Source organism: Hemiscyllium ocellatum, chromosome 20 (genome assembly GCF_020745735.1).
Source record: "Hemiscyllium ocellatum isolate sHemOce1 chromosome 20, sHemOce1.pat.X.cur, whole genome shotgun sequence".
NCBI classification, from domain to species: domain Eukaryota; kingdom Metazoa; phylum Chordata; class Chondrichthyes; order Orectolobiformes; family Hemiscylliidae; genus Hemiscyllium; species Hemiscyllium ocellatum.
Window position 1 is genome coordinate 24,097,386 of NC_083420.1, and position 18,332 is coordinate 24,115,717.

General features: G+C 41.5%; 2 protein-coding genes across 2 annotated transcripts in view; one reads left to right on the forward strand and one right to left on the reverse strand.

Moving 5' to 3' along the window:
* Positions 1-6,146, reverse strand: part of si:ch211-256e16.3 (kelch-like protein 3) — a 45,097-nt gene extending 38,951 nt beyond the window's left edge. Inside the window, exon 1 of the mRNA XM_060840612.1 lies at positions 6,001-6,146. The gene's annotated coding sequence lies outside the window, so the exon portion shown is untranslated. The remainder of the gene's footprint in view (positions 1-6,000) is intronic.
* On the forward strand, positions 5,852-17,236 carry crym (crystallin, mu). Its single transcript, XM_060840616.1, has 8 exons — positions 5,852-6,147; positions 7,883-8,030; positions 8,736-8,798; positions 11,175-11,276; positions 13,222-13,405; positions 14,204-14,325; positions 15,695-15,779; positions 16,908-17,236. Exons 1-8 carry the CDS (start codon positions 5,984-5,986, stop codon positions 16,982-16,984), a joined length of 945 nt encoding a protein of 314 aa, XP_060696599.1. The 5' UTR covers positions 5,852-5,983; the 3' UTR covers positions 16,985-17,236.
* Positions 17,237-18,332: the final 1,096 nt, after the last annotated feature.

Sequence of the window (18,332 nt, forward strand, 5' to 3'; positions counted from 1 at the left end):
ATTATATACAGTTATGCTGATTTTCCCTGTATTTTACTGCAAACCCAGTTATTAAGTTAAACCTTGTTTATAGTAATGTAAAGATATTTTAAACAGTGCCAAATTAATGCACCTGCAATCAGCAATCATTTAAGTTCTTAAAGTATCATTTTGAATTGGATGCAGGCTACAGAAACAATAATTAGTTTTCCTTTCATGGTAGGCTTAGATTTGAGGTACAATCAATGTGTAGTGTGTTAGAAAGTCTTTTAAGTGCAGTTAAATAATTCTTCATGATTCAGGCTCAAGTTGAATGCCTAAATGCACCTTTGATTATACAGAAAGCAACAGTGTAATCACTATTGTAATTATAGAATAGATTCTTGATTTCCTGCAGATGCAGGTAATGATGTTTGGCCTCTGTAGACCTTATCCATCCAGCTGTGCTGAGAGTTTTGGGCTTTATTTCCTGATATTTTTTGAACTGTTTCATTGTGAGTTATATCACATGATTCCTGGGACATATATGTAGTGATTTCCTTTCAGACCTCACATAAAAGCAGCTAATATTACTGAGAGACCTTACAGAGATTTCTAAAATCATGAAGGGCATGGAGAAGATAAAAAGACAAAGTCTTTTCCGTGCGGTGGGGGAGTCCAGAACTAGAGGGAATAGGTTTAGGGTGAGAGGGGAAGGAATAAAAGAGACCTAAGGGGCAACTATTTCACGCAGAGGGTGGTATGTGTATGGAATGAGCTGCCAGAGGAAGTGATGGGGGGCTAGTACAATTGCAACATTTAAAAGGCATCTGGATGGATATATGAATAGGAAGGGTTTGGAGGGATATGGGCCAGGTGCTGGCAGGTGGGACTAGATTGGGTTGGGGTATCTGGTTGGCATGGATGAGTTGAACCGAAGGGTCTGTTTCCATGCTGTACATCTCTATGACTATGAACAGGATGACCTAGACAATCAAATAAGTAAGTGATGGTGCTTGGATACATCCATTGCCCTGGCCAACATCCATCTGCTACTCTAATGGGATGTAACTAATAAGTCTGCTATAGTTTCTACTTTCATTGATCTGGCCAATAACTGATGCTAACACAAATTCTGGTAATTAGCTATTGGACACAGGTAAATTCTAACAGATCTCTATATATAAGTCAATATATTGGTCACTCTCCATCTTTTAAGCCTCAGCTGTAATGATTGATAGAAATACTTATGATAAAGTGCTGGAACAGCATTAGCTCAGGTTGCATCTGAGTCACGCCATCCTGATTTGGAACTCTAAGGTCTTTCCTTCAGTGTGGCTTAGTCAAAGTCCTGGAACTTCCTTCTTAACAGCACTTGTATACACCCCAAGAACTGAAGCAGCTCAAGATAGTAGCTCACTACTTGCTCGAGTACAATGAGCAGGTGATGAATAAGGTGGGTGAAACTGCAGCATGGATAGGTACCTGGGACTTTGATGTTGTGGCCATTTCGGAGACGTGGATAGAGCAGGGACAGGAATGGTTGTTACAGGTCTGGGATTTAGATGTTTCAGTAAAAACAGAGGAAGTGGTAAAAGAGGGGGAGGTATGACACTGTTACTCGAGGACAGCAATACAGTGGCAGAAAGGATTTTGAGGACCCATCTATTGAGGTAGTATAGGCAGAGGTTAGAAACAGGAAAGGAGAGGTCACCCTGTTGTAAGTTTTCTATAGGCCTCAGAATAGTTCCAGAGAAGTAGAGGAAAGGATAGCAAAGGTAATTCTAGATAGGAGCGAGAGTAACAATGTAGTTGTTATGGGAGACTTTAACTTTCCAAATATTGACTTGAAATACTATAGTTCAAGTACTTTAGATGGATCAGTTTTTGTCCAATGTGTACAGGAGGGTTTCCTGACACAGTATGTAGACAGGCTAACAAGGGACGAGGTCACATTGGATTTGGTACTGGGTAATGAACCTGACCAGGTGTTACATTTGGAGGTAAGTGAGCACTTTGGTGATAGTGACCACAATTCGGTTATGTTTACTTTAGTGATAAAGAAGGATAGGTGTATATACTGCAGCACAAGAATTCTTGCTGAGGGAAAGGCGATGATGATGCAATTAGGCAAGTTTTAGATTGCATAGGATAGGGAAGGAAACTGCAAGGGATGGGCACAATTGAAATGTGGAGCTTATTCGAGGAATAGCTACTGCATGTCCTTGATAAGTGTAAAATCACACAACAGATTATAGTCCATCAGGTTTATTTAGAAGCACTAGCTTTCAGAGCAATGCGATCCTATACTCCACAACCTCCTGATGAAGGAGCAGTGCTCTGAAAGCTAGTGCTTCCAAATAAACCTGCTGGACTATAGCCTGGTGTTGTGAGATCTTTAACTTTGTACACCCCAGTCCAACACCGGCACTTACAAATCTTGATAAGTATGTACCTGTCAGACAGGGAGGAAGTGGTCGAGCGAGGGATTCATGGTTTATTAAAGAAGTTGAATCACTTATCAAGAGGAAGAGGAAAGCTTCTGTTAGGATGAGATGTGAAGGCTCAGTTAGGGTGTTTCAGAGTTACAAGTTAGCCAGGAAAGACCTAAAGAGAGAGCTAAGAAGAGCCAGGAGGGGACATGAGAAGTTGTTGGCAGATAGATCAAGGAAAACCCTGGAGCTTTTTATTGGCATATCAGGAATAAAAGAATGACTAGAGAAAGATAAGGGCCAATCAAGGATAATAGTGGGAAGTTGTGCATGGAGTCTGAGGAGATAGGGGATGCACTAAATGCATATATTTCATCAATTTTCACACAGGAAAAAGACAATGTTGTCGAGGAGAATACTGAGATACAAGCTACTAGATTAGACAGCATTGAGGTTCACAAGGAGGAAGTGTTAGCAATTCTGGAAAGTGAAAAATAGGCAATCCCCTGGGTTGGGTGGGATTTATCTGAAGATTCTCTGGGAAGCCAGGGAGGAGATTGTGGAGCCTTTGGCTTTGATCTTTATGTCATCATTGTCTACAGGAATAGTGCCAGAAGACTGGAGGTTAGCAAATGTTGTCTTTTTGTTCAAGAAGGGGAGTGGAGAAAACCCTGGTAATTATATACCAGTGAGCCTTACTTCGGTTGTGGGTAAAGTGTTGGAAAAGGTTATAAGAGATAGGATTTATAATCATCTAGAGAGGAATAAGTTGATTAGGAATAGTCAACATGGTTTTTTTGAAGGCTAGTCATGCCTCACAAACCTTATTGAGTTCTTTGAGATGGTGACCAAACAGGTGGGTGAGGGTAAAGTGGTTGATGTGGCATATATAGATTTCAGTAAGGTGTTTGGATAAGGTTCCCCACAGTAGGCTATTGCATGAAATATGGAGGCATGGGATTGAGGGTGATTTATTGGTTTGGATCAGAAATTGGCTAGCTGAAAGAAGACAGGGTGGTGGTTGATGGGAAATGTTCATCCTGGAGTTCAGTTACTAGTGGTGTACTGCAAGGATCTGTTTTAGGGCCACTGCTGTTTGTTCATTTTTATAAATGACCTGGATGAGGGCATAGAAGGATGGGTTAGTAAATTTGCGGATGACACTAAGGTCAGTGGAGTTGTGGATAGTGCTGAAGGATGTGCAGGTTACAAAATGACATAGGTAAGTTGCAGATCTGGGCTGAGAGGTGGCAAATGGAGTTTAATGTAGAATATTGTGGGGTGATTCACTTTGGAAGGAGCAACAGGAATAAAGAGTACTGGGCTAATGATAAGATTCTTGGTAGTGTAGATGAGCAGAGAGAGCTCAGTGTCCATGCACATAGATCCCTAAAAGTGGCCACCCAGGTCGATAGGTTGTTAACACAGTCTGTTAGCTTTTATTGGTCGAGGGATTGAGTTTCAGAGGCACGAGGTTATGCTGCAGCTGTACAAAACTCTGGTGTGGCTGCAATTGGATTATTGCGTACAATTCTGGTCACCACATTATAGGAAGGATGTGGAAGCTTTGGAAACATTTCAGAGGAGATTTACTGGGATGTTGCCTGGTACGGAGGGAAGGTATTATGAGGAAAAGCTGAGGGACTTCCTGTTTTTGTTAGAGAGAAGAAGGTTAAGAGGTGATTTAATTGAGACATATAAGATAATCAGAGGGTTAGATAGGGTGGACAGTAAGAGTCTTTTTTCTCTAATGGTGATGGCTAGCATAAGGGGACATGATTGATATAGCAACAGATGTCAGAAGTAGTTTCTTTATACAGAGATTAGTAGGGGCGTGGAATCCACTGCCTGTAACAGTATTAGACTCGCTAACTTTAAGGGCATTTAAATGGTCATTGGATAAACATATGGATGAAAATGGAATAGTGTAGGATAGATAGGCTTCAGATTGGTTCCACAGGTCAGTGCAACATTGGGAGCCGAAGTACCTGCATTGTGATGTAATGTTTTATGTTCCAATGTTGGAATAGGCAAATAAATAGAGTCAGGCAGAGGTGGGTACTGCAGATTAGAGTCAAGATTAGAGTGGTGTTAGAAAAGCACAGCAGGTCAGGCAGCATCTGAGGAGTAGGAAAATCGACATTTTGGGCAAAAGCTCTTCGTCAGGAATGAGGCTGGGAGCCTTGAGGTGGACAGGAAAATGGGAAGGGGCTTGGGCTGGAAAGAAGGTAGCTGAGAGTGCAATAGGTGGATGGGAGTGGAGGTAAAGGTGTTAGGTCAGATGGGAGGGGTTAGATTGGCAGGTGCGACAGGTCATGCTGAGCTGGAAGGCTGGAACTGAAGTAAGGTGGGGGGAGAGGAAATGAGGAAACTGGTGAAGTCCACATTGATGCCATGGGGTTGGAGGGTCCCAAGGTGGAAGATGAGGCATTCTTCCTCCAGGTATTAGGTAGTTAGGGAATGGTGATGGAGGAAGCCCAGGACCAAGTGAAAGTGAGGACTGCAAATGCTAGAGTTGACAGTCAAGATTAGAGGGGTGCTGGAGATGCACAGCAGGTCAGGCAGCACCCGAGGAGCAGGAAAATCGATGTTTTTGGCAGGAGCCCTTCATCAGGAACCAGCATGTCCTCAGCAGAGTGGGAGGGGGAGTTGAAATGTTCAGCCATGGGATGGTGGGGTTGATTGTTGCGGGTGTCCTGGAGATGTTCTCTGAAGTGCTCTGCGAGAAGGTGTCCGGTCTCTCCAATGTAGAGGAGACCACATCGGGAGCAATGGATACAACAAATGGCCCCAAAGGAGCCTTCTCCATCCATAAAATTTCACCTGAACTTCCACACATGTCATTTATTGATCCCCTGCTGGAGGAAGAATGCACCATCTTCCGCCTCAGGACCCTCCAATCCCCTGGCATCAATGTGGACTTCACCAGTTTCCTCATTTCCCCTCCTCCCACCTTACCCCAGCTCCAGCCTTTCAGTTCAGCACTGTCCTCATGACCTGTCCCATCTGCCCATCTTCCTTCCCACCTATCCACTCCACTCTCTCTCCGATCTATCACCTTTACCCTCACCTCCATCCACCTATTGCACTCTCAGCTACCTTATCCCCAGCCCCACCCCCCTCCCATTTATCTCTCCTCCCCCCTGGTCCAGCCTCATTCCTGATGAAGGACGTTTACCTGGAACGTTGATTCTCCTGGCCCTTGGATATTACCTGACCTGCTGTGCTCTTCCAGCACCACTCTAACCTTGAAATAAATACAGCCATCAAATTTCACATACCACGTGGCTACAGGAGTTGGGATTTATGTATCAGCGAATGCTTACAGAACGTTCCTGCTTTTCATAGCTTTTTATTTATAAAAGTGAATAATTTGTAAAGTTCTTTTTAAATAATGTAACGAGTCAATCCCGAAGCTTCACTGATTGCTGTTCGCTAGGTGGCAGACTCTGGGAGCATTTGTCTTAAAGTTAATATTTGATGGGATCACTGAGTCTCTCTCAGTGAACAGAGCTTGGCTGTCCAGACTGCAAATATCAACAGCCGTCCCCCCACCCCACCCAGCCCCTGAAAAGCTGGGCTGCCCCCTCAGAATGGCCGACAAACTGACCTACATCGGATCCGGGGAGATTGAGGAACTCCTTCTGGACTCGGAGCTGATCCCGGTGCTGGAGAGAGCTCTGGCCAATTTCTCGAGTGAAGACGGCGGAGTGGAACAGCCGGTCCGCAGCACGGTGCCCGTGGCCAAGTACAACGGGTGAGAAGCCTGAAGCAGAGATGGTTCAAATCCCAGCCCCCGCCCCTCTCCTCCGGCCACCAGGGCGCCCGGCTTGCAGGAGGAGAGCGGGAGGTCATTCCTCCAGTTCACTCGCACTTTAGTTTGTTAGCGTCAGCAACTTTAGCTTCTTGATAACACGCTGGCAATTGTCCAATCCCGACCGGGATCTTTAAAATACAGAGAAGGCTGGAAATGTGAAATAAGAACCAAAACAAAACTCAACAGGGCCGGGCAGCGTTTGTGTGGAGGAAGGGATTAGATTTATTGCTAATTACCTGTTTATCAAAGTCTAACTCAGAACCTGGTGTGTGATTTTTACCTCAGAACCGATGGAAGGCGACTCGAAACCCGAACTGTGTTTCTCTCCAAAGATGCTGGCTGACGTGTTGAGATTTTTTGTCAGACAGGAAAATCCAGGCTTTAAAAAAAAAGTCCTGTATGTGTTTTCCCTCATTTTCAGTCACATCTCAAGGGAGAGGTGATTGCAAGTGAAACTTAAGACATGTAAGCAACCAGTTTATTTTTGATTTAACCAATTTTCCTAATCAACCTGTATCAGATATTGTTGCACACCTCTGGAGTAAGGTGGTGCTTGACCAGGGTCCCTTAGTCAGTGGTAGGGAGTGACTTCTGCCCCACAAGAGGGCCCCTAGCAATCAGTTTATTAGACAGGGTCCAATGCACACAGATGATGCTGCACGTTATTAATCTTCCATGTGGTGAGAAAGCCCCTAACAAGGCCAGTATTTATTACCCATCCCTAGAGACCAGTGCCTTCTTGGATACTGCCATCAAGTAGTAAGGGACCCCCACAGTGCGGTTCAAGAGTAAGTTCCAAGATTTTGACTCATTGACTGTGAAGGAACCGTGATATAGTTCGTAGTCACTGTGATTGTGATTCGAAGGGAAACTTGCAGTGGAGTTTCGATCATCTGCCCTTGTCCTTCTCATTGGCAATGGTCATGGACTTTGAAGGTGCTGTCACTTGAGACTTGATAATTGTTGTGGTGCATCTTGTAGATGGCACATACTTCTGCCACTGCATGTTAGTGGTAGAACGAACAAAAGTTAAAAGTGATGGATAAAGTGTTAATTAAGTGGGCTGCTTTGTGTTGGTGTTATTAAACTTTGAGTGTTGTTGGAGCTGCAGTCACCCAGGCCAGTGGAGAGTATTCCATCACACTCCTGACTTGTGTTTCATCAGTATTTTTTATATTTTATTGTAGTGAGGTAACCTTATGGAATTTTTCTTATCCAGCAACAAGTGAAAATCCCTCCACCTCACCTTTGACTTTGTTTCTTTACCCCATTTCTTCCTCCTGCCCTGTCCCCACTCCATACTACTGGTAAATTCCTTGGAACATTTTGGAGTTGGACAGAGTCATACAGATGTACAGCACGGAGACAGACCCTTCAGTCCAACTCACCCATGGTGACCATATTATCCTAAATTAATGAAGACCCACTTGCCAGTATTTGGTCCATATCCCTCTAATCCCTTCCTATTCGTGTACCCACCAGCTGCTTTTTAACTGCTATAATTGTACCAGCTTCCACCACTTCCTCTGGCAATTCATTCCATATGTTATTTAATAGGCAATAATTTGTGCAGCTTTTTGTTGTAATTGTGGAAACTAGTACAATTTTTCCACTATGTAAATATTCATCTTGTTTATGTATTTTCCTGTTGAACTAATGTTTGCATATTGCTCAGTTTTTTAGGCGTGATGCCAGCATACAGTGCAAAGGATGATGCCTTGGTAACAAAACTTGTCAGATTTTACCAAGTCAGCAGCTCTGCCTCCAGCTCTCATCATGCAACAGTGCTGCTGTTTGACCCAAGCAATGGCATCTTAAAGGCAGTATGTATTTGCTGTGTGTCTCCAGTCCAAGTGTTACAATGTGATTGTAGGAGCATGCCCCAAATAATTTTACAGACTTTAGAAATCCTGAACCTTCCCTTGAAATTGGATAATTTCTCATTGGCTGATATAAGGCTGATCATTAACAATTCGTCAGACTGTTAGTCAGCTTACTAAGCTACCCAGTTGTTCACACGAAGTGAAGAGTGTGACTATTTAGGAACACCACTTGCTCTTTAATTTTTTTTTAAATTTAAAGCTTTAAGTCTCTGACAATAATCTGTAAGACAACATAACCTCCATTTGTACTCCGAAGGCAAAGGATCCACCATAATAGGGAATGGAAAATGAAGTACCGCGGGCTTGATCTTGCATGTTAGGTAGCATAAAGATGAATCCAAAACAAATTAAACTACGTTTTCCTTGGATGCTGGTAGTGACTAGGATTAGAATATCTGGGTAGTAGTTTTTGATGAGCACGGGCGTGATGGGATGAAGGGCCTTTTTCTTTGCTGTAGATCTCTATGTCTCTGTGACCCTATGTCTTGAGACAGTCAGGATAAATTTGATATTAATGGGAGATGAAGCAAGAGTTTTATTTCCACAAAAACTGTGGATGGAAAACTGGAGTGTAGATAGTGAGGACTGCATGCTATGTATCATCTGTTGTAGGGTGATTAATTTTTCTCTGCATTGTTTCTGAAGGTGATGGATGGAAGAGTGATCACTGAAAAGAGAACTGCTGCAGTTTCTGCCATTGCAACCAAGGTAGTATATTGTTGTTCAATGTGGGGCAAAATCACACATAAGAGATAGGAATGATGTTTTTTCTTCCAGTGGAGGGACTCAGTTTCTTTTCTGATCTCCTGACAGTATGTTGTACTGGACTGTGAATCCATGGGGGAGACAATCATTCAACATCTAATGGAGTATAGGAACTAGCGAGGCCATTTAGCCCCTCAAGCCCTACCATCCAACGAGATCCACGTACCCACCTGTGCTGCTCTATATGTCTTAATACCTTCAGTCAACAAACACCTATCAATCTCAAAATTAAAATTAACCATTGGTCTCATATCAGATAACCAAGAGAAAAAAAATTCTATCAATCTAATCTGTCTGCATCTATTAACAACGTGAAAACATTAATCAAATCACTCCTCAACCTTCTAAATTCCAGGTAAAACAACTCCTTACAATGTAACCTTTGGAGTCCAGATAAATTTACCCTGAATTGCCACAAATGAGATTTGAAGCCATGGCCCTCAAACTACACCAATTGTGCAGAATAGTGCATTTCCAATTGATATAACTTGCAAAATTAAATAAACCACTGGAATGACAGAAATTTTAAATAAATTCAAATTAGATAACATTCAACTGACTGTCTTTAAGTGGAAACTTTCATGGCTTCTGCCTCATTTTCTCTCTCTCTCTTCCACTGCCTGTCTGTCTGTCTCTCTCTCTTTCTTGATCAGTCTTTTCCACTGTTTCTGCTTTTATTACTTTGTCTGCTAGTTGATTAGGTGCTGACACCACATGTAGCATGTAATTCAATGGGGAAGGCTGTAAGGGACCCAGGTCATTGATGAGTGACAGTCAGGTGGGGTTTGCAGAGAGGGATCAGCTGCTAGAAGAGGGAGAGGTTGAGAAGGAGAGGTGAGGGATGGCTCTCAGCAGACCCCTTCCCGTAATGCTGAGTCCTTCAATCAAGCAGAGTTTCTATGAATGAGTAATTCCTCACCCTGGATTCCCACAGCCGAACCCAACAGATCCTGAAGTGGCAACTCCCTGCTCACTGCTGACTGAAGACCATACTGGTACCTGTATGGTGAGGTCCTGAAGTGGACATCAATCTCCCACTTAAAAGTCTCAATTAGTGTCCAGGTGGAAAGGCCATCCATGAGCTTTTGCAGTTGAGACTTGATTGGACAGAAGCAGGAATTATTTGGAGGAGTTTCCACCTAGCACTTTCTCATTTGATTACATGCTGTCCACCTCTGAGCTCATTACCAGGCTGTGGTAACCTCCATCAATTGAGCTTTGAATTCTCATTCTTATTTCCAAATCCGAGATCATCCAAGATCTCAGCACACCCCTGACTCTGACCTCCTGTGTATCTCTGAGTTTAAGTGCTACTGTATTGGTAGTCATGCATTTAACTTTCCAGACACTCCTCTTTGGATGCCCCTTCCTAAACTGCTCTGCTTCTCTCCTTTCCTTTCAAATACTTTTCTAAACTAAACTCTGGCCAAACTTTGATCGTCTGTCCTAATATATTCTAATGTAGCTCAGTGTCAAATATTGTTCAACAGTGTTTCAAGTGCCTTGAGATTGTATTTATGTAGCACCATCAGTGTAAACTATTTGCTATTGTTATGTGGGGTTCAGGAGCAACAAGTGTGGCTGAAGTTTTTTCTCTCTAACTCATTAGTGTTAAGGATAATTTACTTTGCTGATGGCAGGAAGACAGAAATCAGTGAATACAACAAAGACCAGTGATGGATCTGGAGCTTTCTCAACTGCGCAAACCAGGAGGGACAATTCCCCCTCAACAGAAGCTCACAAGTTATTCATTTCAATTTAATCACTTTTAACCATCAAATCTCTCAGAAAATATAAAGAGCAGTAGGGGTCAGCTCTAACTTGGAGATGATGACAATGTTCAATCTATATGTCAAATTGAGACGAAGCATTAAACCAAAGTCTTAGCTCCCTGCTGGGTCTTAAGGAACCCACAAAAATCTCAAAGGTGAGGAAGACAGATTCTCCCAGTCCTCTTGATTAACATTCACCCAGCAAATGGCACCACATCAAAATATCTAGTATCCCAAAGCACTTGAAACATGATGGAATGTTTCATCATATTGTGTTTTGTGGGATCTTGCTGTGTGCATAGTGGCTGCCATGTTTACCTGATTAATCATCATGTAACTTTAAAGTCTGTTTGCAGAGTGGTTCAGCCACATAAGGCAGTAAACCGTTACTCTCTCAACATAATGATAGATGTAGAACCAAACACAAACCCGAGGGACAGACCCGCTTAAGTTCATATGTCAGTCTCAGAGGTTGGCACATTTGACTCTCTGATATTTTTTCTCAGATTCTTCCTCTAAGTTTCATTTTTGTTGATTTTTTATCTAGTACCTCAAACCTAAGAACCTGGATGTATTATGTATTCTGGGAGCTGGACCAGAGGCTGTCAGTCACTATGAAATCTTCACCAAAATGTTTCCATTCAAGCAGGTACCTCCACAAGTTCTGCCTATTTTGTTGTCTCTATAATTTTTTGTGTATGTGTGTGTATGTATGTATATGTAGAAACAGGAGGAGGCCATTCAGCCCATTGAGCCTAGTCTGCTATTCAGTACTGTCTTGGCTGATTATTATCCAAACTCCAGCCACCTCCCTTGACTCCATATGCTTTCATGTCATTCACCAGCTGCAAAGGTCTATTGATCTCAGATTGTTCACTTTACCTGATATATTAAGGCTCCCTTGTGGGAATTTTGATGAATAAACTCACAGAATTGAATTCCCTTTATCATTAGCTCATTAAGATATCAGTGTAGATCTTGCTTGACAAATCTCTGTGTTTTGTAAAACAGCAGTCAGAAAGGAGAAGGAGACTGCTGCCCACCATCCACCTATGTCACATATTACATGGCTCCTGGCAGGACCTGAGGAGACAAGGATTCTCCCTGTACTTTTCCCCTAACATCTGCATAGCCAAAATTTGGAATCATAGAAACCCTAAAGTGTGGAAGCAGGCCATTCAACCCATCAAGTTCACACCGACCCTCTGAAGAGCATCCCACCCAGACCCACCCCCTTACCCTATCCCTGTAATCCTGTATTGCCCATGGCCAATCCACCTGACCTGCACATCTTTGGACTGTGGGAGGAAACTGGAGCACCCAGAGGAAACCCAAGCAGATATGGGAGAATGTGCAAATTCCACACAGTCGCCCGAGGTTGAAATCAAACCCGGGTCCCTCGTGCTGTGAGGCAGCAGTGTTAACCATTGAGCCACTATGTCACCTCTGTTATTGTTATAAGTGAGAAGGGAAGCCAGCCAAATCCGGGATTGTGTGGGATAGTCTTCTGAAGTGAACTGTACAAATGTTTCTCACGTATAAATGGAGACTCGAAGCTCTAATATTTTTAAATTGGGGAATTTTGATTCCTCATCTTGCAGGATATGAAGGTGTTAACAATGACAATTTTCACCAGATACTGGCTCACAAACCAATCACTCATTCGTTCTGTGCAATCCAATGAACAAAGATGCAGCCTTCCCTTTTTATTTGTATGTACCTGTTTATTCTGTTGTCGGGGTAGAGGTAATGTAACTTTTTAAAATGTTGCTGATAAATAAAGACTTGAGATATTGGAAAGCATTATCACCACAGCAATGAAGACAAGATTGTTAAAATAACAATGAGAAAGATTATTTCCTCCAATGGTTCCACAAAGTACAATCTGCTAATGACCAGATTAAAGCTTTTTTTATACTTTTGAATTGCACGGTACCAGCATTCAGCCTTCCAAAACAAAATATATAAAAACAACTAAGGGTCTGTCAACGTTAAATGCACAACAGGCCCATTCTGTTCCACCATGTCAGTGCTGAAGATCCAAAGCCAATTCCCTTTGCTGTATTGACTTCTCATAATCCCATGTCTCCCTCGGCTTCAAACCTTCATCCAGATCACCCACAAAAGTTACTACAGACTCTGCCTGAATCCTGCCCTAAGGCATAGCATTTTGTGACCCAGCAGTCCTCCGTGTGGCTTAGACAGCAATACAGATAGAAGGTCATACATTCAAGCCGAAGTACGGAGAATTGAACACGAAATTCAAAGCCACTGCAGTGAAGACCCTATCTGTCCCTTTAGGGGAATGTAACATCAAATGACAACTACTTTAAAGATCAAGGGAATTATTCTGTCTATCCTTTATACTTATCCTTCAGTCAGCATCACCAAAAACACACAATCTGACCATCATCAGATTGTACTTTGTAGTACCTTTGGAGGAAATAACCTTTCTCGTTGTTATTTTAACAATTTTGGTTAAATCTCCTCTTGGCTTCATTGCTGTGATGGAAATGTTTGCCAATATCTCAAATCTTTATTTATCTGCGACATTTTAAATTAAAGTAACTCATCTCTCAATGATTTGATCCCAGGTAAAGGTGTGGAGCCGAACTCGAGAACGAGTTGAAAAGTTTGCGAAAACAGTTGGGGGACCAGTGACAATTTGTGCTTCAGCAAAGGAAGCTGTTCTTGATGCTGATGTAGTGATAACAGTCACCATGGCAACAGAGCCCATCCTGTTTGGAGAATGGGTAAAGCCTGGAGCACATGTTAATGGTATGTCATAATGACTGGACTTGTGGTGTGAGAATTGCTGGAAAATCATTACGTTGTAATTGGAATCAGTGTGTCAAGAATCTATACTGAAGGTTTGGTGGATGCTGCAAAAGCATTATGTAAATAAATTTTACACTAACTTGGGGATGAAGGGGCTTTAAAACATTAGACCTCATCAGGAGAGCAATTAGCTCAATCCTAGGATTCTGGCTGTGCAAATGTTGTGTGGTCCAAATTGATTCACTGGATTCAGAACTTCTAGCACCTCCTACTGTTCATTTTTATCTGTTCCCACTTCTCATCTCTCTCTCATATCCTGAGGACATTCCAACTTGCTTTTTATCCAGCGAAGCCTTTATGAAATCTGGTTGCTGTTCCATTGTAGGTTAACGACAGAAGCAAAACCTGTGCACAGAGAGATCCCACAAATCAGTGGCAAGTTAAACTGATGTTGACCTGTGACAACTCACTGCTCTCCTTGAAATGGGCTTTAGGAATTCTGACATCTATTTGAACCAAGGCTCAGTTTAATGGTCTCTCCGGCTGTACAGCACACCCTCAGGCCTGCCCTTCCGACAGTGCAACATTCCCGTACTACTAAATGTTCAGTTCATGCAGTGGTCCCTCTGTACTGTCCCTGCATCAGTTTAGCACTCCCTCAGTGAGACACCGATTTTCACCATGGGCTAGCTCTCAAATCTCTGAATTGGACCTTGAACCTGCAGTCTGGCGATGGTCTAGAGGGGAGGAGAAAATTTTCTCTAATGTGTGTTTGTGATACACCATTTAATCTTTCAGCTGTTGGAGCTTGTCGACCAGATTGGAGGGAGCTGGATGATGGACTCATGAAGAATGCTGTCCTGTATGTGGATAGCAGAGAAGGAGCCATTAGAGAGTCAGGAGATGTCATCCTCTCGGGTGTAATGCATTTCATTTGACTTTGTCTGTTAATCAGTGTTTGAAGTTATTGCACACATAAATACTCAGACATGTGAATTAGAAACAGGCTCAGACCAGTCAGCCTCTTGAGCCTGTTCCACCATTTGGTAGGGTTATAGCTGATCTGATTCAACAATGCAGCTTCACTAGGACATTGAGGGATCGGCAGAGATACTCACACCTCAGGAGCAAAGAATTAAAAAAAAAAGTCACCTCTCATTCTTCTAAACACAAAGAAATGCAGGCCCAACCTGTCTGATCTTTTCTCATAAAATAATCTAGACCATAAAATAAGCTTATCTAACCTTTGACTAATTCCTAGTCCCCTTGCTCCTCTGAAGCTTAAACAACAGTAGTCAGTTCATTGTTCCTGTCCTTTACCCTTCCAGCTCTCTGTTTAAGGATCTCCAGCTGAGGTCACCCCGAATTCATCCTCCTCCTTGCTCAATTCTGTGGCCATAGAAATAATTTTTAAGGTTGAATCCACTTCTTAATTCTGCTTTTCATAATTCCATGTCTTTGATCACCCATCATTACATTCTGCAGAAATTTTCAGAGAAGCTCCACTAACTTGCTATGAATTTACTGATTTAAAAGGACCAGGAAGCTTGTAAGACCATAAGACATAGGAGTGGCAGTAAGGCCATTCGGCCCATCGAGTCCACTCCACCATTCAATCATGGCTGATGGGCATTACAACTCCACTTACCAGCATTCTCCCCGTAGCCCTTAATTCCTTGTGACATCAAGGATTGTGGTAATTGTCTAATCCTGTTGTGTAGTGGGTGGGGTGTGGTGAGGGTATTATTAGTGATGTTGGTTCTGGCCTAAGTACCTTTGCTTTGAAAAAGGGAAACACAACCAGGGTATGTGCTCCTGATTACGAATTACATGTTGCTTCCCCCTCCACATCTTTCCATCAATAGAAAGGGGGTGTGTGTTACCAGTGAATGAGAAGGATGGTGATGCACACCAAAGTCAAATAGGTTTAATTGTTGAGGTTCACATGTAAAAAAAAATACCACTTCAGCATGGGACCTGCAAAGGATAAGGAAATAAAATTGTACAGGCATGAAAATAAAACAATAGGTTGAAAAAAGGGGGCAATTATAGTAATATATTATTGCACCAATGTTTTGATACTGATGGTTAAATTTTAATAATTTAGAATCCTGATTAAGTCAAGCATAGACCTGCTTGTCATTTGCCTCTTGTTTAACAGCTGATTTAACAGTTCTTCCAATTTAAGCTATAAACAATCTCTAATTGTAAAAATATTTGTTGACAAGTTCCTGGAACAAAGAGTAGAGTACTGTAATTTAACAAAGCGTTTTTCAATTTATCTCACAGGCTGAAATCTTTGCAGAACTGGGAGAAGTGGTGAAAGGAACCAAACCTGTTGTGCGTGACAGGACCACAGTTTTCAAATCATTGGGTGAGAACAAATAAGCCATTATTAATGTAGCTGATGACAGGACAAAGCTCCTCATTCACTGCTCTGAATGGATGCAGTCTAAATGAATGAACCAAACAATCTCATTAAAGACAGTAATAAATGAAAAATCAAAAAAAATAGAAACCTAGCTAATCCATAATTCAGTGGAATCCCACTGCTCTGTGTTGTTATGAAAGGTTCAGTACAGTTTCTAATTGAGTGCAAAACAAACCCAGCTTTTAGATATATTTTATTCAGTTATAGGATTGGTTTAATTCTTACATTTGTTGTTAAAGGATAAATAACTCACTGAATCATATCACAATCCGGTCAATCCAGCTCTAGAGAGTCCATTTTAACACTATGTTTTGTGGGTCAAATGCTGAAATTTTGCTTCATATATTGACCCAGAGAATGCAGAATAGCTCCAGTTTTGGATTGTCCCATACATTGCTGTGTAACACCAGTTTTATTTCCACTCTGATTGCTTTTTGAGTTCCCATTTCACAGACTATTTGCCCTCAAAATTTATGATTTTCTTGTGTGTCAGTGAGTATCAGTAAGTCATTGTATGCTGCAGCATACAAACATAGGAATCAGAAGCAGAACTAGGCTAATCATCCCCTCATACCTGCTTTGCCATTTAATACAGTCAGAGCTGATCTGATTATGGCTTAAATACCACATTCCTGTCATGTCCCCAATATTTTTTAACTTCCTTCTCAGTCAAGAATCTGTCATTATTCACTTAGCACCACCACTAAGTCTGACTGTCCTCACCCAGTCTCTCTCACATTTGTAGCATGGATTACTGGCAATTGGGGACGGTGTTGCTTGCCTGTTTTACACTGTATGTGCCCTGAAGTCAATGAATCAGTACAGCCTGTGGGAGTGAACAAAAGGCTTTGCTGTTGTGTGTAACTTAGTAGAAAAGGGTAAGACTGCTGCAAAACCCTCTTTTTAAATTTCAGAAAGATCCAGCAGAACTGCCTGTACTTTTGGTATAATCTGAATGAGCACAGGAATGGATATTCTATTGTAGAAAATCTTCATCAAGCCAGTCACTTCTATTGCTTAAATGAAGCTTTGACTGCTAAAGCACTTTTCTTTTGTGTTAATTTCTTCTAGGCATGGCCATTGAAGACACAGTTACTGCAAAGCTGGTATATGATTGTTGGGAAGTTAAAAATAAACAGAAATCCTAACATCTTACAATTTTTGTTCTACAGAATACTGTTTCACAAAATCAGATTATGTTAATCAGAATAATGGGACTGCTCAAACGAATTAAAGATGTATTTAATTCAGCTTGTGAAAACACAAATCTACTATTAATAGGTTAGAAAAAGACCTCTCAGCTTGTACAAATACAGTGTCAGTTGTTGAACTTCAATCCAACTGTTACCAGTGTTTATTACATGATTGATCGCATAATGTTATTAAATAATACAAAATGACCACTCTGTTTGTGCCACATCATTGAAGGAATTATCCCACTTGGTCCATCAGCCCTCTTCCTTCCTCACAGCCCTGCACACATCAGCTTTAAAAATAATCTCTAATCATAATTGTTTTACAGATAAACCTTGTATTAAATTGTTGAAAAGCAATGGATTGACAGTTGCAAAAACTTAGTCAAATTGAAACACTATGTCCTTACAAATAATGGAAGCCAAATTATTAAATAAATTACGAGTTTGTAGTACATCAAATAGAAATAGAAAGCTTTGTCATTTTTTTCACTAGTACAGTATTGTCCATTCTTGTGTGAAATGAAGATTTATTTTAACACTGCCTTTCATGAGATTGAATGATGATCCAGAAATAGAATTTGACAGCATTTGGAAGAGGTTATGAAGACCTGGGCTGGCAGTTTAGTGCAATGGGCACCATGAGTTTGTACATGGTAGCTTCATTATAGTGGAAATTGGGAAGTAAAGGAGAGAGCTTTTGATACTTCTCTCTCAATGTAGGTTGTGGGATTAATTTAGGAACATTTTCCATAAATGGAAGCTAGATTGTCCTCTTGAAGGACAGTTTTGCAAGATAACATCTGTGGATGTTGTCTCAAGCCCAAAGAGATATTTCTAACTCTTGGGATTCCACTGAATTATGGATTAGCTAGGTTTCTATTTTTTTTGATTTTTCATTTATTACTGTCTTTAATGAGATTGTTTGGTTCATTCATTTAGACTGCATCCATTTATATCATGAAATCATTTTTTAGGTACAAATTCTACACAATGCAGGAGACCATTTATTATTAACAGAGAATTGGAGCGGGGTGTGAAGGCAGATTAGATTACTAATCTAATCAGATTGGTCCACCATCATTTGTGAGGAAGTCCACTTAGTTTATACATCCTCTATCCTGCATAAGAATCCACTCTCTATTCCTTAGAATGGCTGAGGCCATAAGGGCACTTCTCACACAGATCAAGATTGGCTAGTGGCAGATATATTATAATTAGAAACCAGGTCAAACTCTACATCTTTGGCATAGAATAACTGAATGACATTCCTCAAATTGCTAACTAGGGCAGGACATATACA

Excerpts from the sequence above, each read along its gene's own strand:
- crym (XM_060840616.1), top strand. The coding sequence starts at position 5,984 with ATGGCCGACAAACTGACCTACATCGGATCCGGGGAGATTGAGGAACTC. Across the intron at positions 8,799-11,174 it reads TTTCTGCCATTGCAACCAAG|TACCTCAAACCTAAGAACCT; the intron begins GTAGTATATTGT and ends TTTTTTATCTAG. Across the intron at positions 13,406-14,203 it reads GCCTGGAGCACATGTTAATG|CTGTTGGAGCTTGTCGACCA; the intron begins GTATGTCATAAT and ends TTAATCTTTCAG.